The sequence below is a fragment of the Periplaneta americana genome, chromosome 12 (assembly GCF_040183065.1).
Source record: "Periplaneta americana isolate PAMFEO1 chromosome 12, P.americana_PAMFEO1_priV1, whole genome shotgun sequence".
In the NCBI taxonomy this organism is placed as follows: Eukaryota; Metazoa; Arthropoda; class Insecta; order Blattodea; family Blattidae; genus Periplaneta; species Periplaneta americana.
Window position 1 is genome coordinate 74,375,219 of NC_091128.1, and position 25,341 is coordinate 74,400,559.

General features: G+C 34.8%; 1 protein-coding gene across 7 annotated transcripts in view; it reads right to left on the minus strand.

Annotated features, from left to right (window-relative positions):
• The window catches only part of LOC138710559 (cytochrome P450 4C1-like), a 145,572-nt gene that overhangs the window by 88,146 nt on the left and 32,085 nt on the right, over positions 1 to 25,341 (minus strand). For 5 of the 7 annotated variants that reach the window (XM_069841539.1, XM_069841538.1, XM_069841536.1 and 2 more), the window contains 4 exons: positions 14,796 to 14,965; positions 13,300 to 13,406; positions 5,427 to 5,517; positions 2,644 to 2,829 (listed from right to left, as the gene is read on the minus strand). In XM_069841539.1, the coding sequence (XP_069697640.1) occupies positions 2,644 to 2,829; positions 5,427 to 5,517; positions 13,300 to 13,406; positions 14,796 to 14,952 (541 nt within the window). In that variant the 5' untranslated portion in view covers positions 14,953 to 14,965. The remainder of the gene's footprint in view (positions 1 to 2,643; positions 2,830 to 5,426; positions 5,518 to 13,299; positions 13,407 to 14,795; positions 14,966 to 25,341) is intronic. The other 2 variants (XM_069841540.1, XM_069841541.1) reach the window with 1 other exon arrangement.

Consider the following 25,341-nt stretch of genomic DNA (forward strand, 5'->3'; position numbering starts at 1 on the left):
GCAAGAGATAGAAATGCACAATATACAGCCTCTACTATCTTAATTCCACCCTCACTTTCTTGTGGTACCGTCACTTCCCATAACTATGGTCCAAGCACCCAACTATGGTCTAAAACGCATTATATACTACTTAGTCCCCCAAGGGTTCGGTGTTTGCCATTTGAGGCGCCACTATGATGGAATTATGTTACCCCATAGAAGCTTCCATCTACCATTACACGTGGCAATGATATGGATGCTTACCAAGGTCAGTGTGCATCGTTGTATTGAATGTGTGAAGACACGAAATCATTCAGTTTGTTTTTGTCTGTTTTATTAAGCTCTTCTCTCTAGAACTGGTAAGTTATAGATATATGATTGTTTGTACAATTAAACCTGGCTATATAGTATTTACTTTCGCGTAATAATTAGACTGGCAGAGGTTAAGGTCTCTGCGTGAAAAATGTTTAACCTCAAGGCTAGAAGTCAGTCCTCAACTATGTACCACAATTTTTCGTGGACCATAGTTGTATATCATTTTGAAATATTTGTTTTAATAAAATGTGATCAATGTGATTATTTACTTCTGCAAATACGGTATCTAAGTATATTCTAAAACATCATTTAACATTATAGTCTAGTAAATAAAGAAGCAGGCTTTTCCAGTATCAATGGTACTAGCACGAATGATGGTCCAGTAAAACGAAAACTCCAGGGTATAAGGAAAACAATCATCCCTGTAAGTGACTATGAGAGCGATGAAATTGATTTGGATACAATGATGTCGTGTCTTCACACATTCAATACAACGATGCACACTGACCTTGGTAAGCATCCATATCATTGCCACGTGTAATGATAGATGGAAGCATCTATGGGGAACATAATTCCATCATAGTGGCGCCTCAAATGGCAAACTTCACTGTTTCCGAATAAGTTATGAACAGATGTTTTTTAGGAAAAATTGCAAAAGAGGAAGTGCCCATTATTCTTGTGAAAGTTGTTTTCTATGCAATGTCATTAGTTCAATTTTAAGTTTTTTGGTTCAAGAAATAGATACGATTTTACTATATTTTCCAATATTTTTTATGGGAAGTGTATTGAAAATGCCCTATAATTTGAACTTTGGAATAATGTGGAAGCAATCAGATAACCACAGTATGAAAAATGTTCTTTCGCGTGAACAATGATGATATCATACACTTCATTTGCGACAGCGGTTTTGCTATCAGGAGAAAGACGGCACAGTTCTGAACTGTTAATCATTTCACAGTCTTCATTTTCCGTTTGAACTCCCTCCTTAACACCTTCAATAGCTTTCTCGAAGAAGACAATGTTGTTAGTGATCTGAATAGGATCAGTGCATCGCTTTTGCATTTGATCTTACAGTATATCCACATGTGGCATAATTTAAAAAAATGATCTAATGGAAACATGAAACGACTATACTTCAAATGGTTCATTAAACTCGATGCTTCATTCAGAGTGACACTGTCAAAGTCTCCAGACAGTATTTCTTCTAAGCATTTCATTAATTCATTTCTGTTTTCATGGATAGTGATAACAAGCCCACTAGTGAAATTTCACTTTGTATTGGAAATCCTAGGGAGTCTTCTAGCGACCACTGAGCCCAAAACAGCTGTGCGTTGCGGAGATTGCGATAAAAAAAAAGCAGACAAATTTGCAAAAAACAATCGAACTTCGCGTATTTGACTAGTCATTTGTTGCATACTTAAAAATCAATAATTGATGGGCGTAACCAGTGCTTTTCTTCTGGAGAAAAAGATGGTGGAACCCTGTGCAGAATATATTATAGCAGATGGAGATATAGTGCATGGGAATTTTGTTGTTTTTTTTCTCCTTTTCGTCCAACTTAATGCTTTCAAGGACTAAGCGAAGTTCAAAGCAAAGTTATGTCAAAAACATATTAACACATTTCTTGGTTACATGATGAAAAATACAAGAAAAAGGTGTCGGAACGCAGTTCCGGCACATTTCGCTAGAAAAAAAGCAATGGGCATAACAATGAACATAATGTGCATTCGAGTATTTCTTCTTCACATTAGCCCTGAACCCCACCATTCACTCCACTCATTACTGACGCACCATCGTAACTCTGCGCAATAAGTTTTTCAAGATAACCAACCACTTACAACCTCATGAAGTGAAGAAACAGGAAGAAACAAGGACCTCATTAGTTTTGAGAATGACTAACAAGAAGTCGAAACTAGTCAACTAGGTAATTTACCAATCAGTTTTCTTTAACACTAGAAAGTTGTCAGTATAATAAAATTCTTAATCGATTATTTATTTGGAGTAGGTAATATCACGTTCAAAGTAACTAAGCTCTGCCACAAATTGAAGAAGAGCACTGATTATACCTATTGTAGATATTATTTCTTTTTATAAGGAGACTGCTGTTGTTTTCATTTTTGTAGTTCAAATTTGATAGTATTCAAACCTGCATTTCTTTCAATTTATATGAAGATAGCTGTAACTAATCTTCATATTCCAGAATTAACTGGCCATCCAAAATAAAATAAAATGTATACTATATATGTTTTGAGTAGGTATATATCTGTTGAAGATTGTGTTTCCCTTATTCTAATAATTCTGAGTAAATAAAAGTTAAGAGGTGTTATTAAAAATTCTTCATAAGCTCACCACAGATTATGTCAAGACTGCAGCGGGTGATGTAAGGGAAGATGTCGAACTCGGGACCATCCACTTGGCTTGCCAGCTTCTCTATCAGAATGTCTGCGTTAGAGTTAAACACTTCCACAAACTGCTCTAGGATCTCGACGTGAAATGTGGGGTTGATCAGTTTGCGGTGAGCTTTCCACTTGGGTCCTGTACAGAAAGTGAAATGTGACACTTATGGATAAATTTGCAGGAGGAATGAGCAATTATACATATAACATCAACTGTCATAATCTTCGCTGATGATCTGGTATTGCTGACAGAAAGTACGGTACTGTATATAGTTACTTACAATTAGAGCCCGGAATTAGGCAAAATGCATTTTTTTTTTTTTTTTAACTAGGTACATTTGAGAAAGAATTTAATAGAGAAATGCATGTTTCCTGCACATTCCGGGTTGGTAGGACCAGTTATAATTTTGCCCCCCCCTTTTTTTTATTTTCTTTTTTTGCTATTAAGTACTGTATAAATTAAATAATCAGTACAAGGAAAAAATTATACCAATTCCGAATATGTTAAAAATATAAATGAAAACAATTTTTATTCTATAATTTAAAAAAAAAAGGTAATATACCTTTACTACACATACATTATAAGATATCACAATACACGACACACAAAAAAACCAACACCCACCCCCACCAATGATAAAAGCAAATGCCAGAAATCAAGATCAGCTCAAGCAGCAGTAGTTCGAAGAACACTGAAGATGACACTGCACCGGTGTTGAAATGGGGCCTGTATGTCATAAAAGTACATTACCTATTTTAAAACTGCAACACTTTTAACGTTCTTAACAATAGAAAGTTTTAAAGTTTTTATTTTATAAATTAGGCATTTGTTACAAAAAATAAACAATGTATTTGCATAATGGGAATCTATTGAGAATCTCACTCCACAGAAATATATTTAAATTATTTGTGGTGCTATGCCTACAAACCAGCCCAATTCTGATCAGTCGGCTGAGAGGGTTGGTGAGACCAGTTATCAATACTGTATCTTATACTCCGAGGCATTTGGTCTCTCTTGTCTGAAAGGTTCAGTTTCTACAGATTCCAAGAAAACAGTGCAGAGAGGGGAAAAAATAAATTCTCTAACAGATTGAATCATATTGAAAGCGATTAGCAGGATTGCCATATTAGTTTGCGCTATTGTTACCAATATGAGTCCATCCACAATATCATGTTTTAAGTATGTTGATGAAAAACATTCTCTCTGACAGACAGCTGACTATAATAGTTGAGAACTTGAAAAAATATCTCATTGTGGCATGTAACCAGGAAAATTAAGAGTAAGTACTGAAATGTGATACACAGGTTTATTAAATAGCTTACAGTGTATTCCAAATCTCACCGGACCAATGGACATCAATGACGTCACACTGCAGTGAAATAGGAACAAAATTGCTGGAAAGTTGGATGACTATCATGGCGGCTGTAAAAGTTGTTGTATGTGCTATGCTAGCAAGATTTTGCCAAATTTCCATACTGTCATCTCGTTCAAAGGAAAGAGAGCATAAACAATTTATTTCTTGAATCAGTACTAATAGTAATAACTGGTCCGTTGACATTTTCGCTCATAAGCCATTAACATATTTTTTTTTACGTTGTGCTCATTACAGACAATACAGCAGAACACACTGCCATGACACAACGATGTCATTCGTCTGCTAATTCCCGTCCTATACAAGAACCAATCAGATTCACTGATGGCAGCTGATGGATACTGCCACCACCTCTGCAAGTTGATGGAACCGGTGCGACACCTGTGGAGCATCAGTGACGTCATCATTGAAATTCGGAACACCGTGATGTTATCAGATTGCTCAGCACTGAGATTCAGAACACACTTTTATGTTAAATTACTATTTTAGTGATTTTACTTTATCTTTACGTAATTTTTTGCCTATTTTTATTATTTTACTGCCTATTTCTTGAATTTTAAGTGTCTATTTTAGCCAAAATGAGTGCCTGAACATCCAGGTTCTACTTGCAATGTAACTGTTTGTAAATGAGGAACTATTTTGCAGAACTATGATATAAAAATTTCGTAAAATAAACCTAACTGGTATCAATAGTAATATTTGGGAAAGTACGCTGTGAAGTTTCATTTTGGACGAATTTTGGGTAGAGTTCATATTAATACAAATAACTAACTCCGGGAAATACCATATAAAATCTTTCAAAACTAGGAAAAAAAAAAAAAGATTATGTCACTCTACACACTGCTTATGATTCAGTACCAGATCTTATTTCAGTATGTTTGTGCTAGTTCCTCTAAAATATATAGAGAAAGCAGTGATTTCGCTAGTTTCAATCATGCTTTCCAAACGCAAAGAAAAAGGAAAAAAACTAGAAGAATTTTTGCGACGTCAGAAGAGTTCTTTCGAAAAATTTTCTGTAATTACTTTCTATACAGTCTCTCTTTAAAAATAAGTGAGTGGACCTTCTGGTGATGGTTCACATGAGGCCTCTGAGGTACTAATAGGAGCCCTACTTCCAGTTATTTATAAAACTCACTGTCTTCCATACATCATTTCTACATTTTTATAACCACCCCAATCCTACTTTCATGAAGTTGATTATTTTTTGCATATTTCACAATCAATATAAAAATTCAAGCTACACTTCTTCAGAATTACCTTCAGTAAATTGAATGACTTTTAATTTTCCTTTTTCTTGGCTATTTTAAATACAAATATACCTATGTCTACCGTTAAGGTATCTTACAAAACTATAGGAACTGACCTGTGCCTGTGAGCAGGCCAGTCCCCAGCCAGGAATTCACGTACTTGTAGGACCAAGCCTTGTCCAACTCAACATGGGATGAGAGGAGTGCCTGTGGATCAAACAGAGTCGTCAGATCACTCATTTCATAGTTACAAGGCTAGATCCACACACATCAGTTGCAAACTTCCAGTTAATTCTGAATGCAATATCAGAGTTGCCAGCTTATCAAGTGGCTTATCTCTAATCCCACATTGCGTGTGCCTTCCGCGTCTCCCTCTCCTCTCAACACCCCCCCCCCCCATCTGGCAAAGGCAGATCTAAAGCATATTATATTGGTTTAATTACTGCCCGTGTCTCACGTCCTGAACCGAGAGTTCCCTAGTGCTTATAACCACGCCTCTTAGGTATGCTCAGACCATCATGGCAGCTGCAGCGTGTGGCACGACAGCATATTACATGTTCTGAAAACATTATCCTGTGCCATTGCAGGGGTCTTGACTGTTTATAATACTGGATACTCTAATCGTGGTTACCACTATCGCTATTATCTCTGATGGCAATTTCCTAAAATGTATGTACACACTAGGCCTCTCTTCGTACAGTCTGGACAACTGCTGAATTACCATAGAGCAGCATTTCTCAAAGTATGTTCCGGGTTTCCGTGAGCCCTATGTGATTTTAAATTTTATTTTATACTTTTTTTTACTGGGTTATTTAACGACATTGTATCAACTACTAGGTTATTTTGCATCGATGGGATTGATGATAGCGAAATGGTATTTGGCGAGATGAGGTCGGGGATTCGCCAAAGATTACCTGACATTCGCCTTACGGTTGGGGAAAACCTCGGGGGAAAAAAATCCAACCAGGTAATCAGCCCAAGCGGGAATCGAACCCGCGCTCGAGAGCAACTCTGGATAGATAGGCAAGTGCCTTAGCTGACTAGGCTGCTCCGGTGGCTATTTTGTACTTAGTGGGCACTATAAAAATATATAAATGTTACAAAAATATGAATCAATAATAACATGAAACCATCGATGATAATAATAATAATAATAATAATAATAATAATAATAATAATAATAATAATAATAATAATAATAATAATAATAATAATCCAAGAATATGCGTAATAATAATAATATTCCAATAATATGCGTAATAATATGTTTAATGAACATCTAAAACGGAAAATACCCATAATACTTATCCTTTCATCACTGGAAGTACAGTAGAAATGAGACTACAACTTTCCGCCATAAAACCAGATTGCAAGCTTAGAAAGCAAATACATTCGTCCCACTGAACAGAATGATTGAGATACTAGCTTTCACTGGCCTGTTAATTATTAAATACTAATAAAATGTTACAAGGATTCCGCATTTACACTTTAGATTAAAAGGAGTTTCGCGTTTGAAAAAGTTTGAGAAACACTACCATTGAAGAAAGAGTTAACGGATGTGTACACATGACAACCGTAATCGCGATTAGGTCGATAATCTCGAGTAGACTGTAGCGTAACACTGATATTAGTGTTTAGTTACAGGAATTGATGAGTAGGACATAATTTTTTTTGTGAGGGGATAGCCTATACATTCGCTTGTCCATGGCTGATCTTGCTCCATAGCTGACGAAAGGAATCCTGAAAAGGCCGATGTGTTGAACGTAGGGTAGTAGGCACATGCGGTAACCAGCACCTCCTACTCTCCCCCTCTGTGTCTCGCCCCGCAAAGAAACAGCTCAGGAAGTGAGGCACGGGCAGTACTTGTTATTTATCACTACTTCTGCAAAAAAAAAAAAAAATGCTTTGTGGCCTATTTTGCATCTAGCAGCTGCTATTTTGCAAATTTCTTCTTGAAGCATAGGGTGGGTTGAGGTAATTTTAGTATAAAAAAGACCTTTTTCTTAAGTTCAGAGGCCCATAGCCTGTTACTATGATAAAATTTTCCGGTCAGTTTTTTATATGTTAGCACTGTGACCTTCTAAAATGATTCTATAGAATTTTCAAGTATGTTGACCTCTTCTTATCATAATAAACCTAAGTTCAACTACCGGTATACCGGTACTTAATTTCCCCATGGATCGAGAAATTTGGGTATACTGTGTATTATTGAATTAAATCATGCTTTAAAGTTTTTATAAAATCAAATTAACCCAATCATAGCTTAGTCTGTGTATCCTAGAATAGAATTAGAAGTTAGATAGACATTTAAAAATTTTAATTAGGCCTAACAAGATAAAAAAAATTCAGCCAATACTTAAGCTCTTGTTAAGGCTTAATTTGTACATTTAAAATATCTCCCATTAAAATCAGGGACAGAAAATACTTCGCATATTTATTTGTCTTTCACCAATCTATAATTTTTGTAGTACATGACATGATATGGAATGAAAAGTAGGTTAGTAACCAATTAACCTAGAATTATACCTGAATTATCCCATGATTGTAAATTATAATTTACTAACAAATTATTAATGATATATTGCTAAATTTATTAAAAACATGTGTAATGTTCACATGCATGAATTTTGTCACTGTACTACCACAGTCTAGTATATACAGTCACGAAGCTTCAGTTTATGGGGGTACTAGGAATAAGAGACTATTTCGCATTGTCTGTAATGAGGCGATTGTAGTGATCCTAGTGGTTAGCAACTATCTATGGATGCATATTTACTACGTATTGAGCTTCGTGATTGTATATACTAGACTGTGGTACTACTGTATCACAACTGGTTTCCCAGTAATATTGCTTTGAATGTGATGTGTCATTTCATACACTGGTAATAAAAAACAGTTTTTTTTTACCAGACTGTATCAGTGTGATCAATAAAAATTGTAACATTCCATTATTATAAAATAGACAACATTGAGTATATTCGTCGGATGGCGGTCAAGACAAGATCTATCTACATATTACTCTGTGAAAAGATTTATTAAATCTACATACTTAGACTTCAACAAACAAAATTTGATAACACAATCTCAAGGGAAAAAATGGAACTCTCTGCATCAAAATCCACAGTTAATTCCCGATTTATCACGAAAATCGTCTGTAGCTGCATTTAGATTGACAACAGGCCATGATTGTTTGGCCAAACATCTGCATAGAATTGGAATATATCAGTCCCCTAACTGCCCATTGTGCAACTCAAACCAAGAAATGGATTTGGAACACCACAAAATCTGTTCTTCAGTGGCTGGCCATGATAATAGCTTTGAAAAATATTGGAGTGCAAGAGGTCAAATGACTTTATTGTCAAACGCCTGGCATTAGAAAACAACAACAACAACAACATGGAGTATATATTAAATTGGCATATGTTTGAAGTTTTATTCAATAAATTGTAACTTATACCCAAATTACTCCTAATTTTTAAATTGTAATTTACTAACAAACTATTAGTAATATATTATTAAATTAATTTAAAACATGTTATAAACATGTGTAATGTACACATACATGAATTTGGTTACTGTATCTCAGTTGTTTTCTGCTTTGAATGTGATGGGTCATTTCAGACTGGTAAACAAGAAAGTTTTTTTTTTACCAGGCAGTATCAGTGTGATTAACACAAATTTCTAAAACTCCATGATAGGCAATTGTGAAATAGACGATATGTATTAAATTGGCATGTGTTGGAAGATTAGGTAAAGTGCTTATTTAATAAATTGTAACTTATAGCCCTACCCAAATTACCTCATTACATCCAAATTACCCCAACACTCCCTACTTCTCCTTGTGATGTCATTTTGATCTTCTGGATCAGAAATGATTCCAATCTTGATATTGTTTAATCTAAGTCCGAATTCTGTCTGATTTTTTCTCACAACGTTGAAGACTCAACCTGAATCACACAAGTGAAGTGGGTAGGCATTAGATACATACACTGAAGAATCTTGTGTATAGGAGAGTCACTCTGAGGCAAACTTAGCACTGCAAACACAGTTTTACTTTATGTTTTTGTCTAAATTCATTTTTGAGATCTAAATTTTGTTAGTGATTTAATTAACTTTCTCTCCTTGATACTGTCCTCGTTCGTTTTAATGTCTCAGGTTGCCAGAGTGAAGGTCAAGAATGGGGAGAGGAAATGGAAAGTCTGGCTGGGACAGTGCCACACACACCTGGAGACTAGAAGAAGAGGTTAAGCTGAAAGCTCCAAGATGTGTTTCGTACCCGAAATCAGCATGTTACCTAGTATGTATTAAGTTTGTATTGTCTGTATACTTATTATCTTTTGTATCTTTGTATCTGTGCTTCACTTTCAATGTATAATTAAATTAATTGTAGTTTTTCGTATTACTTAGAATTATGTTTGCATTGTATTATTATTGTTATTATTATTATTATTATTATTATTATTATTATTATTATTATTGTTATTATATTGAATTATGGAATTTTTTTTGTGTACTGACGATGCCATGAATGCTTGTAATTTCTGCAACTAATAAAAATCAAATTAAATAAAATCAAATCCACAATTTTAACCAAATTTGCATCTATTCTAGATCTATTTATAATGTATTTAGGAAAAGTGTAGCATTGGTAAGCTGCAAATTACCCTTCAAGTTTGCCATGGGCAGGTCTTTCACTGCAAACCCAGCATTCTCCAATCTTTCCTATTTTCTGCCTTACTCTTAGTTTCTGCATATGATCCATATAACTTAATGTCGCCTATCATCTGATATCTTCTTCTGCCCCGAACTTTTCTCCCGTTCACCATTCCTTCCAGTGCATTCTTCAGTACGCAGTTTTTTCTCAACCATTTACCAAACCAATTCCTTTTTGGCTTCCTAGTCAGTTTCAGCATCATTCTTTCTTCAACCACTCTTTCCAACACAACTTCATTTCTTATCCTGTCTGTCCACTTTACACGCTCCATCTTTCTCCATATCCACATTTCAAATGCTTCTAGTCGTTTCTCTTCATTTCTTCGTAATGTCCATGTTTCTGCCCCATACAATGCCACACCGCACACAAAGCACTTCACTAGTATCTTCCTTAGTTCTTTTTCCAGAGGTCCGCAGAAAATGCTCCTTTTTCTATTAAAAGCTTCTTTTGCCATTGCTAACCTCTTTTTGACTTCCTGGCAGCAATTCATGTTACTGCTTATAGTACACCCCAAGTATTTGAAGCTGTTCACTTGCTTTACTGCCTCATTTAGTATTTGCAAGTCTATCTTCTTTATTTTTCTTCTGACAACCATGGTCTTCGTCTTGTTTTCATTTATTCGTTCTATAACATTATTTTCGTGTTTGATAGAGGATAAATCGTTTAATATGTTACTTAATTTAAATTGCATCCAAATAATTAAAATGCGATCATTTTGGTCCAGAGACCACTCATTGGTGCAATGACAATTCCTTTAACATGTTTCTAATTTTTATTACATGCAACCATAGTTTAATGAACATTGACATCATTTAGATTTAATGTGTATACTTTATTTTACTTGTTATAGGTTTCCATTGAATTATGGTAATAACTTAATTTTAACCCTTGTTTTCTACGTATTCAGTAAATGGCGTTTGGCCCACTATGGTTCTGAACCCTTCAAATAACTTAAATTATATTATATAATATTATATTACATATATTATATTATACTATACTATACTTTACTATACTATACTATACTATACTATACTATACTATACTATACTATACTATACTATACTATACTATATTATATTATATTACATTACATTATATTATATCAGAAGTTACTGTAATAACATTATAGCATTATGTCCATCTAGAGAAACTACACTTTCCTATGGTGAAATAATAATTAATTATACAAATCGGTTAATTTAGCTTCCGATATTACTTCATACAAACACAGAAACATTCTCTGTAGGCTATCTTTCATAGCTTTCGATTGTTGCTGTCCAAGGCCCCTTATAGACGAAATCATTTGTTTTTTATTTCATTATATGGCCTTAGATGGCAGTTATTTTAATTTTAAAACTCATTTATCTCATTAAATAACAGTCCTATCAAAATTTTTGAAGGAATAAAACTTATCGAAAATTATTTTTAAAGAAACTTTTGTTATGTAACATTTTTCACAAAAATCAATAATAAGCGAGATATTTCGATTCATTTAATTCAGGCCCCCTTATAACCCCCCTATTAAATAATGTATTTTGAATGCCACAAAGCCTAAAATCTAAGTTACAACGAACATAATTTATATTCCAATTTTCATCGAAATCCGTCCATCCATTATCGCGTGAAAAGGTAACAAACATACAGACAGACAGATATACAAACAAAAATTTCAAAAAAGCGATTTTCGGTTTCAGGGTGGTTAATTATATATGTTAGGACCAATTATTTTTGGAAAATCGAAAATTACCAGAAAAATTTTGGCTACAGATTTATTATTAGTATAGATGATTTATTTTTTGTGCATAAATGCAGGCATATTTTCTGCTTTTTAGTGCATAAACTTACGAAGTTTAATTATAACTGTAAAAATAAAATTAATAATTGTAGTTACATAACTTATGGTATACAAATAGAATTGATAATTTTGTATGCAACAAGATATCCTACAGTAATTAAACCCATTTGTCTATGATTAAACCTTACTCAGAGTTTGCTGGCAGGAAAAATTTTGATCGAGACAAATATAGGTTATTTATTCACAAAATAGGTATTTACTTAAAAAAAAAAAAAAAAAAAAAAAAAACAGAAAAGAGCAAAATGAAACCTTGGTATCGAAATCCCCAAGATTCAATTGGTTCAAATTCGTTTTTAGAAAGAATTCGGATAGAAATTTTGCTAAAATTCCGATCTCTAATAATAAAAAACAGTGACTCTGTGACCTAAAGCCATAAAATCATAGTGCAAACAGATAACATATGCTGAGCAAGTGTAACTTTGCTATAGACAGTTGGCTGTAACATTAATATCTGGATATTGGGTAACTGTAAAACACATTAATATCTATGACATTGATATCTAGTCTGTCTAGGCATTAATTTTGGTTAAAATAGGTAGGCATATAGACACTAAAATAGTAAAAATAGGCAGTGAAATAGGCATTTATTATTCATGGAAACAGATAAAAAAATACACAAATACTTAATAAACTATCCCATATGGTACTCGCTTTCCTTGGTTACATGTCACAACAAGATGCTTTTTTTAAGTTGTCAATGTCATAGTCAGAGAGAATGTTTTTCATGGTGGAAAAAGATCTTTCTATTTCTACTGAAGTGATTGGAGCAAACTTAAAACAACTTATTTCAGAAGGACTGTTTCTACTTTCTTTCTGAGATCGAAAAAAACTGATTAGAGACTTCAAAGTATGCGTGACTTGTGTGTGAAAGCAACAACAGTAACAGGACCTGGAGACTTTCTTTTAATACTTCCCTCATCCTCTTTCTTTCGCTGGTAAACCCCGAATTGACCTGAGCACTGAGGGTTATACTGTTCAAACATCTTTGTTAAGTGACATAAAAGATGGAATCGGTAGGGGAGAAAAGTTTACGACTTCTTGTGAACATATGTATTGCTGGAGAATAAGATTCTTAGCAAATATTGTGAGGTCAACATATATTTTTAATTTGTACAACCGTTTTTTTATATATATATAATTTATGTGCGGTTTATTTTAAATGCATTAAAAATATAGAAAATGTACAATAATGATGTAAAAGGCTAAAAAAAAAACATTTAACCTTAAAATAGGCAAAGTGAACTAAAATAGGTAAAAAAGGCAAAATAAAAATTGGGCCTATTGTTCCCAAATGTGTGAAAACGTGTTTATCTCTAATAGGTCTCATATACTGTATACACTCAGTTTAAAAAAGGCATTTTGCCTAATATCCTGGCTCTATTTATTACCATAGACAACATTGTACCAGACCAATTACCTTTGCATATTCTGCATCACTCACGTTGATACAAAGTTCAGGTCCCAACCACAACCGGTAGACTGGCCCATAATCATAATACAAGCGTATCATCAGCTTGTAGATTGCTGCAAGAGGAAGAAGTGGATAATAACATCGCATTATTATATAATTATGTTGAGGACCTCGCCCATATTACTATGTTAGTAAACTTCTACAAATTCTAACTAAATTTGTTTTTAAATTATCATGCTTTCTTTTTTATACTATTTAGCCAGCCTTGTAGGTACAGTGAACATCTACTGCAACATACAAGATGAACTGATACATCATTCATTTCAGAGGGTTAGGGCCTAATCTTTGAGATTTCAAACAAAAATGGAAAATTAAAAAAACAATTGAAATGTGTGATAGAAAAATGCAATCTTGGATCTTTTTTGGCCTGTATTTGATGAAAATTTAGAAACAAGCTAGTCCACCATATTTTAGATTTAGAATCACAACTTTTTGTGCTAATGCCAACAGAAGTTCGAAGTATGGCATTTGGGAATTTCTTGCGTATTTATAATAATAATAATAATAATAATAATAATAATAATAATAATAATAATAATAATGATGATGATGATGATGATGATGATGATGATACATTTCTCAACATATTCGGTCCTGCTGGCCCTTCACATTTCTGATTCTTGCGCATTTAATGTCGAGCATCAAATGGCAGAAAAAGACTGGTTGATTAGTTTCTGCAGAAGAATCATCAGATTAGTCTTCGTCAGCCAGAACCAATCTCAGCAGCACGTGAACAGGCCTTCAATAAGCCACAGGTGCAAAAGTTTTATTCTTTACTATCTAAAATACCGGTACCGTAATTAAGAAACACAATATTCAAGCTACAATGATATACAACATGGATGAATCAGCACTCACCACAGTGCAGAAGTTCCTGAAAGTTGATCTCACAAGTACCAGTACTGAGCATGGTATTCATGTGATTGTAGTGGCCTGTGTTAGTTCCAGTGGACACTATATACCGTATCCCCCAACTCATATTTCCTCGCAAAAAACTGAATCAGACACTTTACAATGAGGCACCACTAGGAACTCTGCCTTTGTACAGTAAATTTGGCTACATGACTACAGAATTGTTTGTTAAATCACTGCAGCACTCCATTTCAGCAGTTAAACCAACTACTCAGGACAAAGTGCTCCTTATTTTGGATGGCACAGTAGCCATAAAAGTATTCTTCAGACCACTTAACATGTACTATAAATCAGAAAATAAGAAAATGGCTGAAGAACAGTGTCACTATACCAGGCAGGGAAACTCTTATGCAAAGTCTACTTGCTCTACCGGTTTTTTTTTTAAAGACGGTTTTTTTTTAATGACAGTTAAGTGGCTGAGCTTGGAACTACAGTCATTTCTTAATCTTGTTATAATGAGATAATGAGACTACTTAAGATTTTTTTTAGACTCTGTTTTTACCTTACCCTGTAAGTAAACCTATACATACTCTCTGAGTTTGGCCTTAGGCCTATTTCGAAGATATTCCCCAAAAGTGGTAGAGGCGTGGGGCCGGGTAGGTGTGCCATTTGACGCATTTTGATGTGGAAGTACACCAAAATCGCGATGAAGCCAGCAACAAACAAACAAAGCAGGAAGGTCAGCATCTCAGCTCTCAGTCTGAAATAATTCACAGAGAATTGTCACCTTTTGATCAGTGGCGTATACTGGTTAAAGGGTTTGGGCTACCACTGACCCTATTATTACACAAAATATATTTTAAAATCCCTATAATAAAATTCCTTACATATTTATGTGAATTCCAGACGTCTTGATTGGGACGAAAATACGTTGATGACTTCGTCCTTGAAATTACAGTTGGGCCACTTGCAAAGTTTCTGTAGAAATGACTTTTCAATGGATATTAGTGCCAAGTCGGATAAACGTTCTTGTGTATGAGTTGATCTACAGTAGGATTTTATTCTCTTCAACAAAGAAAATGTTCTTTCTACCGATGCTGACGTAGCTGGTATTGTCACAATTAATGTTGCCAATTTAAGGACTTCAGGAATAACTTGGTTCAGCTGGTTTTCATATATGGCAGATAATATTTCATGGATAGGTTTGTTCGAAAAATCAAAGACTTCTGCTGAATATATTACACTTAATTCATTTTTCAAACGTACTTGATCAAAGTGACTGTTATAGGACTGAAATAATTTGTTTAGTGCCTCATTCGGGACGTTTTCTCTATAACCAGAAAATTTTTGAGATTCTAGAAGATGTGTGAACTGAAGCTTTCCATAATCAGAAAATCTGTCAGTAATTTCCATGTGCATACGATCTAGTATGCTGTAGTACAGCTGCCTGTATTTCAATTCATCATCTCCTTTTCTTCGCTTTAATGGTGGTTCCATTGTATTGGCTGAAGAATTTTCATTTTCCATATTACTCCATATGGACAGAAACCCACTACGTCTGAACTCGGATATAGTATTTTTTTTTTTAACTTTGATACCTCTTGCAAGTAGTATGCTATGTCTAGACTTTTTGTCTGAAGAATATTGTAGAGCACATCTGTATGTGCGAACACTCTGGCATAGACTTCAAGAAGAAATATATTCTGAAACTGTGTGAAAAAATTCAAATACCTTGAGCCTGCACATTTACAGCATCATCCCAGTTTTCTTCAGAGTCATTACAAATGATATTTTTAAAGAAAGCAGTTCGTTTTTCTCTGTATTCCTTTACTGTATTTACAAGCCGAGATGTAAAATTCAATCTAGTTGGTGCTACTTTTGGGAGTTTCTTGTTCATAAATTCCTTGAGTTTTCTGATCTTTTAGGAGATGATGAGAAAAATGCAGCTAAACCCGACAGTGTTTTGAAAAAAATGCGGCATTCTGGAATGGATGAAGTAGTTTGTTGCAAAACTAAATTGAGAACATGGCTGTAACAATGGACAAATAGTGCTTGAGGATACTTTTCTTGAACTTTTGTTTTTAAGCCATTAATATTTCCCGCCATAACTGAAGCACCATAGTATGTCTATGCAATTAACTTATTGCCGACATTGTATTCTGCTATAACACCTTCCACATGCTGAAACAAAGCAGCAGCAGTTTTGTCCGAACTGACATTTGTGAATCCTATAAACCGTTCTTGAACATTGGCAGTACTGTCGACGTATTTTAAAACAGTGGACAATTGACTCTGATTAGAGCAGTAACTTGTTTCATCAACAACAAAAGGTTTTATGTTCTTTATCATAACCCCACTTATAGCAAATATAAAGTCATTCTGAATTGCGAGAGAAGTACCACGAAATACTGTTGAACTCTCAAGATGATTGGCCAGTAAATGGTCAAATTCACTTAAGGAACTTAAATATTCAATATAATTTCCTATATTGTCTGATTCCACACTCTCGTTATGACCCCGAAAAGCCAATTCTTGTTTTCCTAGAAAGCAGACTGCGTTAATAAGATGCAGTAAGATCTCCCGATTTTTTTTTCACAAGAGCATTGTGTTTGTTGATGTGTAGAGCTTTTCGCTTATCTAGCTGTAAATCAATTCTTGTCTTCCCAAAGTTTGCAAAGTTCATGCTACTACAAATATGAGCTTTTGATTTGTCGTGTTTTAGGACTGCCGTTCGAAGGGAGTTTTAATAAACTTCTATTACACAGCCATTTTCAACACAAACCTCTCCAGAAACTTGTTCTGCCATATTTTTCACAATATCACTTAATTGGGAAATTAAAAACTTAATAATTCACAATTAATATAACTCTTAGACACTCGAACAAATCACAGATTTAAAATAATGCACTGCAAGAACACAATCACATTCAATTGCTAGCGTACTAAGCGTATTGCTGCTTCGCGCCTGCAAAGAAACCGATCATGAGAGCGGCAACTCACCCGCCTACAGTGCACGATGGAAACAGAAGGGGAGGGGGATGGGCAGTTGTGCGAAGGACAAAGTGAGCGGTATGGTCACAGGCTACCTCACGTAGCAAGCAGTTTCTCCAGCGATGCCGCCTTGACAACTTGTTTCTTTTCGAGAGCAGAGAGCGCATATAAATCTAACAATTACTTTAATTTTAATTACTATGGTAAAACTAATAATACAAAATTATTACATTATGTTATATTATAAACTTTTTCTTTTGTAATTTCCTTGGGCTACCGCCGGTAGCCCCGGTAGTCTGCAAAATACGCCCCTATTTAGATACTCCTACAAGCACTTTTACAACAAATATTCCAAAAGCTAATAACATGTAACAGATTGTAATATCCAAAAATGCATGTAGCCAGTTAGAAATATCAGCAATTTGTTCACCTCTCTAAACTGAGTAAATTAGACTACCTGGGAGAAGATGTGAGACTGAGCTGTTTTTGGTAATTCAACTTTTACTACTGGTTTATTTGTTGAGCAATCTTTCATATGAATATTTAATTTTTCTTGAGAATTAAAATGTTGTAAGCACACGTCACAAACATATTTCTGTTCTCTAAGTTTCCTAACTTGTAAATATACTAATCTTGGTAAATACTTAATCTAACAATAATGGGAACCTTCTTTTTCTTTAACACAGCCAACTTTGGTTATAGTGAACCTCTGCGGACCAGCATATTTCGTTCACTATATCCGAGGTTCACTAAAACCGAAGTGTCTGTCTTTATACTACTGACGTTGCTGTACATACAGAATTAATGCCCGTTTGAAACAGATCACGTTCAATATCAATACTAATGTTTGCTGTATCTTCCAATTTAAACTCTTTACACTTTGACATCCTGATGTTCACAGTTCGAGACTTGAATCTAATCTGGTCATGTAGGTAGTAGGCATTGACCGATTTCGCACCTCTTCCCACTATAGGTATGCTACTATGCACTCGGCTTTGGAATTTCCCCGAGTTCACTTTTACAAAGGTGCGGGAGGAAGGGTTGAGGACCATTATACTGAATCCTCCTTGTATTTACCCTTTGGTCATCACACTACTCCCTTTTACAAAAGAAAACATTTCTCTTCCTATTCTTCTAATAACCACTTTTAAAGTGGTCAGAACTAATCCCTCCTTTATCCCTCACTGCATACACCATTCTCTTCAACATGTTTCAAACTGTCCAGGAAGCTGAACGAATTCTTTGTCTTTCAAAGCATTTAAGGAGTAGAAGGTTTGAGATTTTGTTCTGAACATATTCTTGGAACTTTGTAGGAGAAAGGGTTTCCTAAATTACCATTTTGGCCATTTTAAAATTTAAATTTTCTTGGGAAAGTTATAGTTTTAGGTTCACTATAATCGAAGCGAGGGTTCACTATAAACGGAAATATTAATGTACAGTTTCCCTAGAAAAGAATGAGACGATTGAATATTCCTAAGTCTCAGATGTAAGACACTGCGCATGAGCACTGATACACAAGATAACGAATATTGAGTTACTTAAATTCAGGCTATTTGATTCGTTACTAGCATCGTTCCGAAATTCACTTCAAAAACTGGAAAAAATATGGTAATATGACGTAAATAATAGATAAATACAGTATATACATAAATTGTGTAGTTAAATCGACATTGGGCCTTCATGACTAGATCAACACTCCGCACAGAAAGGAAAACTTTCATGTTGTTTCAATAGCTCAGACGCTAAGACTTCTGCGTGTTGTGTAGAAGGATGTGAGTTCGATTCTTAGTCTACACAATTTTTTTTTGTCTAAATGACGTTGAAATAGCTAAATAATGTTGAAATAAAGTTTTACAAAGTTCTGAGATTAAGTGTTAATGATAGCAAACAATACAAAATCACAAATTATAATATTATAAACATTAATCTAATGAATGCATTTACACCATTTATATATTAAAAGCTAACAATTAGAATGAAATTTAAAAAAATATTCCTAAGCCACACAAACTTTTCCAAAGGTTTAGAGTCCTTAGGCCTATGCTATTTGTTAAGTAATTATTACAATATTTTATTAGCAGTTTTCCCAGATGTGTAAGAAATGCACTCGCATAAAACAAATTATTTTTGTTAAAAGTGTGACTTTTAACTATTTCATTCTCACCCCTTCAGTTGATTTTAACTGTTTTATCTACGTGTTTGCAATAGTGTTTAAGTTAATGTGCATTCAATTTTATTCATGTTATGATTGACTGAAAAAGCACTGTTGCAGTTATTGACTAATTATAGTCCCGTCGCTCTAATTTCCGGCAGCCAATCACGTTGCAGGTCAGCTACATTTAAACGTGTGCGTCTCCTTACCATGATAATTGTTGCCTTTGTCATATTTTTTTATCATGAAAATTGTTGTCTTTATATTATTTCAATGTACCGAAGTACATGATATTTCCATGCAGATATTCTGTGTCATCATACGATGAAAGAGTAATGGAATGGAGAAAAATTCCCTCCGGTGCCGAGATTTGAACGCGGGTTTTCAGCTCTACGTGCTGATGCTTTATCCACTAAGCCACACCAGATACCACCCCGGCGTCAGACAGAATTGTCTCAGATTAAGCTCCAACTCTTGGGTTCCCTCTAGTGGCCGCCCTCTGCACTACGTCATAGATATCTATGAATGTAGGACCAAAGTCCACACATGTGCTGAGGAGCACTCAGCACATGTGTGGACTTCGGCTACGTTGATATCGAGTGAACCGCGTTGTAGAACTTTAACTTCCGACGACCAAGAGTCGTCTCATTCTTTTTAAGGGGAACTGTACTTTGTAATGTATGCAGGTCGGGACTAACGATTTACGTTCACTATACCCGAATATCCAGAGTTGACTGTATAAGGTAATTGAGGACATAACCCGAATAAGGGCGTATACAGCAAAATGTAGTTCTGATATAAACTAATTTCAATGTTTGTAAACTGTCAGGTTCATCATAGTTGCGTTGAAAAAAGTTTTCATTCGAGGATATTTAAAACAAAAGTATTGAAACATACCAGCTATTAGTAAATAAATATAATATGGAACTCTGTGCACACCCTTGTTCTGGCAACAATATGTTTTAGTACTGTCTATAATTATTCTGATGTTCTAGGTGTCTAACTTAGATTGAAAATGAATTATATATGGGAACATCTCGTACTTTATTAATCATTTTGTTTTAAAAAGTAAAATAAAATAAATTCAACAAAATAAAATATATATTTACCATAACACATTAAATAAAAATATTGACTAATTACACAAGTAGGCCTACAAAATAATATTACATTTTCAGTTTATAATTTTCTTGTTCTTATAGGCCTATATCTTTTTTTTTCTTCTTTATGCATCATCACTATTGTTGCTAGAGTCGTCTTCACTATTGCGTGATGATGTCCCGGCTTTATTCAGCATTGAGTTCAGCCACTTTGGCAATCTTCATTTAAAAACTGTAAGAGGTCTCTTAAGTCCTCTGCCTTGGAGGGTTGAAGACACTGGGTTCATTTGTGTTGGACTCAAAAGTTTCAGCTGCGACACTTCCATTCCTGTCTTCCAAATGTTGAAGGAAATAAATGATGCAGAATATGAGGTTCAAGCTGAAAATACCCTTGATGTAGTGTATTGCTTGCAGTTGTTTATACTTTTGCATCATGATTGAATGAGGACGATTTAAGTGTGTACCCCTTCTATCATTGAGGATGTCACCTGAAACCAGTTTCTTCTGAACTGTTGTCAATCGTTTCTCTGAAATTTGCAATAGACTCAATAGAAAGTTTTGACATCAACTTTTTTATCCCCATTACAGAAAACACTTATATTACCGCACATTATCCCTATTCTTGAATGATTGAAGCTTCTTATTTTTTAGATTCACTCTTTCAAAGCAAGAATTAATAAAATGATATTGTTCTAATTTCAAACCCATGTCCCAGAAACGTCTAAAAATAAAGAATTGATCGTCCTTTGAAGTTTCATGTGTGCACATTTTCATACATCATCTGTAAATGACTTCTCTTCCATTTCCTCGCCTGTACAAGTTGTGTATGACTTGCCACTGTTTCTATTTATTTTCCTTTTTCGATTTTCCATTTAGTTTTGTTCACAAGCTTCTTTTTTTCCCCATATTTTCGGTCATAATTCACTGCTGCAACTGACAATCTGAAGTAGGCCTAAACTACAGTATGGCTTGCAACAGCATGTGATTGCCGCTGTAGTATTTGCGTTCACTTGTCCAACGTAAACACGTAACATTGTGTCCTGTGTTAGGCCCATAAGACCCGTAACACACTTGAAGAGTTTTCGCTAGCAAGAAATGTGTTGCGAGAAAGAGACGGTATTCATAGACATTTCGCAGCACGCGCTACGAGCATACTAAGCTAGCCCCGGCTATCCACTGGTTACTAGTACAGAATTCAAATCATATCCTATCGCTAACACTGGTTTATGAATACGAAAAACGCTGATAATCCACCGAAAGCCCACGCTAAAAATGTTTATGAATACGGCCCGAAGAGCCTTCCTCCACACACTTGGCGAGTTCTCGCTATCACAGATCACACCTCGCTATGATCATCTATGCACTGCCTTCATGCAGAAAGCATTTTTCTGATTATAGTAATCTCTCGTTGGGGGAAATATTATTAGGTTATGTATTTACGTATATTGTCGTACTTAAATATAACATATTATGATATAACCTGTAAGTATATTGTCGTATGATACTTTACAAATTACGTGCGAACGCTATATTGAATCGGAGTATTCAGATGATGAGAAAATGGAGATACATGTACATATTTTGTTAATGAAAAGAAAAAGTAGGCCTAAAATTAAAGCCAGAAATATCTGAAAATCATATTGTACCGGTATCTTACGAAAATAAGGGCGAGTTTTGGACACTGGTTTCGATTTGAATGATGATACGTTTAAGCGTTATTTCAGGTTGAATGGACCACAGTTTTACTTACTTATGGCTTTTAAGGAACCCGCGGGTTCATTGCTGCTCTCACATATGCCCGCCATCGGTCCCTATCCTGTGCAAGATTAATCCAGTCTCTATCATCATATCCCACTTCCCTCAAATCCATTTTAATATTATCCTCCCATATATGTCTCGGCCTTCTCAAAGGTGTCCACACCTGTGGAGTAACGGTTAGCGCGTCTGGCCGCGAAACCAGGTGGCCCAGATTCGATTCCTAGTTGAGGTTTTTCGGGTTTTCCCTCAACCCAATATGAGCAAATGCTGAGTAACTTTCGGTGCTCACCGCCATTATCACCTTCATCTCATTCAGACGCTAAATAACCTAAAGTATTGATAAAGCGTCGTAAAATAACCTACTAAATTTAAAAAAAAATTCTCAAAGGTCTTTTTCCCTCTGGCCTCCCAACTAACATGCTGTATGCATTTCTGGATTCACACATACGTGCTACATGTCCTGCCCATCTCAAACGTCTGGATTTATACATCTTGATTACAAAACTTTTAACACTGTATCATTTCGGAATATGTATGATACATATTCCGTCTGGATTTAATGTTCCTAATCATGTCAGGTGAAGAATACAATGTGTGCATCTGCGTTGTGTAACTATCTCCATTCTCCTGTAACTTCATCCCTCTTAACCCCAAATATTTTCCTAAGAATTTCATACTAACCCTTTTTTTAATTAGGAAAAGTAAATTTCCTTCAGTTACTCCATTTGTGTAGTTACAAAATGTCATTAGAGTTCCTGTATCGTATTCTGTCCTCTATATCTGTGGTTCTGTTTAGCCAGGAGCAACCGCTTCAAGACCGGATATTCGAAAGTATTTGTCCAACCTTGCCGGTTGATCTGCAACCGGTCGAATATAAACCGGTTGTAAGCGCTGTTCTGCAGCACTCTGTACCGAGATGCCTATGCCATCGCTGACAATTTTTCTGACAGATAATCTTAAAACGCGAGTTTCTATTGCATCGTGATATGGGCAACCTACTGTAAATGGTTAAGTAGTAATGTTGTGCAAAACAATCTTAAATAAAAATAAACCTTGTTTGTTGCTGTCAAAGGAAAAAAATAAAAAGCAAAGAAAGAAAGAACAGTGTGTCTACTGAGAGCTTCAACGATCTGAAAAATATTTCCAGGGAAATTTCAGTATATATTTCTTCAGCTGAGCATAATATAGGTTGCTTCATCACACTCACACAATCACTGAAATAAACTCACAGCATAACAATTTATTTGGTGAGTGACAGTATTATTTTTAATAATAATAATAATAATAATAATAATAATAATAATAATAATAATAATAATAATACAGTAATAGGCTAATTATATTAATAATATAATAACAGTACTAATTAATATCATGACTAAACATTTCCTATCGGAGGCACTTCAATTAGTTGCATCTGGCCTCACCGAGGATTTCGGTCACCGGCCACTACTTCTGGTAGCATGTCGCGAAGAAAAACTTCTTTCCGAAGGAGATCAAAAACAGTTTGAAAAACTGTGATGTGGTGCAGTTTTGATCTTGCAATATCTAATAACATGCCTCTATGTAAAAATAACCTCTCCTTGTCCAAATCATATCCATAAAATGATAGAATTTCTTCCAGTTCCTTATCACTAACATTCAGACCACCAATTAGAAAATTCTCAATCTTAGAAAATTTGCAGTAAATGTGTCAGTGCACAAGGGTGACCAGATTCACATCGATGAAAAACGAGGACACAATGCTTCAAAAATGAGGACGTTGTTCGAAAGAAGAAGACGGAAATACGTACTTAGATTTAGGCTTAGGCCTATATCATACTTTAAATTACGTCAATATGTATTTTATTACAAAATATTTACAGTATAGATTTAGGCTTAAGTATATCATACTTAAAAGTGTGTTAATATCTATTTTATTACAAAATAAATATGATAAAAAAATAATAATGATTTTACAGTCAGCTACATATGAAAGTCAAGGGAACTATAATTTTTGAGGACAGAAAATAGCTATATTTAGATTTAGGCTTAGACTTATATTGTACTTAAAATTATAATTTCAGTATATGAGACATATAAGTTACGGTACGAAAAGGAGGACATTTCTTAATTTTTTTATTCGCACGGACCCCGGGCAAAGGCCTACAAAAGAGGACATTTCCGGACAAAAGAAGGCCCTAAGTGCGATCATCCAAACAGTTCACAATATTTTCACCAACTTCGTATAATTCTTTAAGATACAAATCTTCAGGAGATGAATGGACATGCGACATGGGTCCAGTGTCCAAACGTCGTGACTGCTGGTTATGTGGGAGTTGTGGCTCGGACAATACCGTTGTTGTAGATTTATACAGTGTGTTTCAAAAGTCATGCATATTTTCTACTACAGCTATAGAGTATTCCACCTTAAGAAAAAAAGCATTGGTCTTACGGGTCTTGGCTAGTACACTGTCGCCGCAATATGCCTCTGTCATTAGACCGAGTGAGGTATAATATCTCTATCTCACTCTCTTCCTAATAGGTACAGCGTTCTAGCAAGTTTACCGCACAAGATAGATACGTTGAGTCCGTTGAAATGATAAAAACCTATTAATGCCATAATGATGCCTGTAAAAACGTACATTATATTTTATATACATTATAACTAGACTTCGGGTATTTAGGCCATTAACCAACTTTTAGACAGCTTAACTAGGCTCCATAACGATCGAAAATGGGCACTAAAATACGGTTTAGAGACCTAAAACGTTACTGCAATAATTGCAGTAATTAATTTGTAACTACTACTACTGCTGCTACTGCTACTGCTGCTACTACTACTACTACTACTACTACTACTACTAATAATAATAATAATAATAATAATAATAATAATAATAATTCATTCATAGTGTTCTGCCCAAGGAAATTTTTTTCACTGCAAACTCAGCATTCTCCAGTCTTCCCTATTTTCTGCCTTTTTCTTTGTCTCTGCATATGATCCGTATATCTTAATGTCGTCAATCATCTGATATCTTCTTCTGCTCCGAATTCTTCTCCCCGTTCACCATTCCTTCCAGTTCATCCTTCAGAAGGCAGTTTCTTCTCAACCAGTGACCCAGCCAATTCCTTTTCCTCTGTCTGATCAGTTTC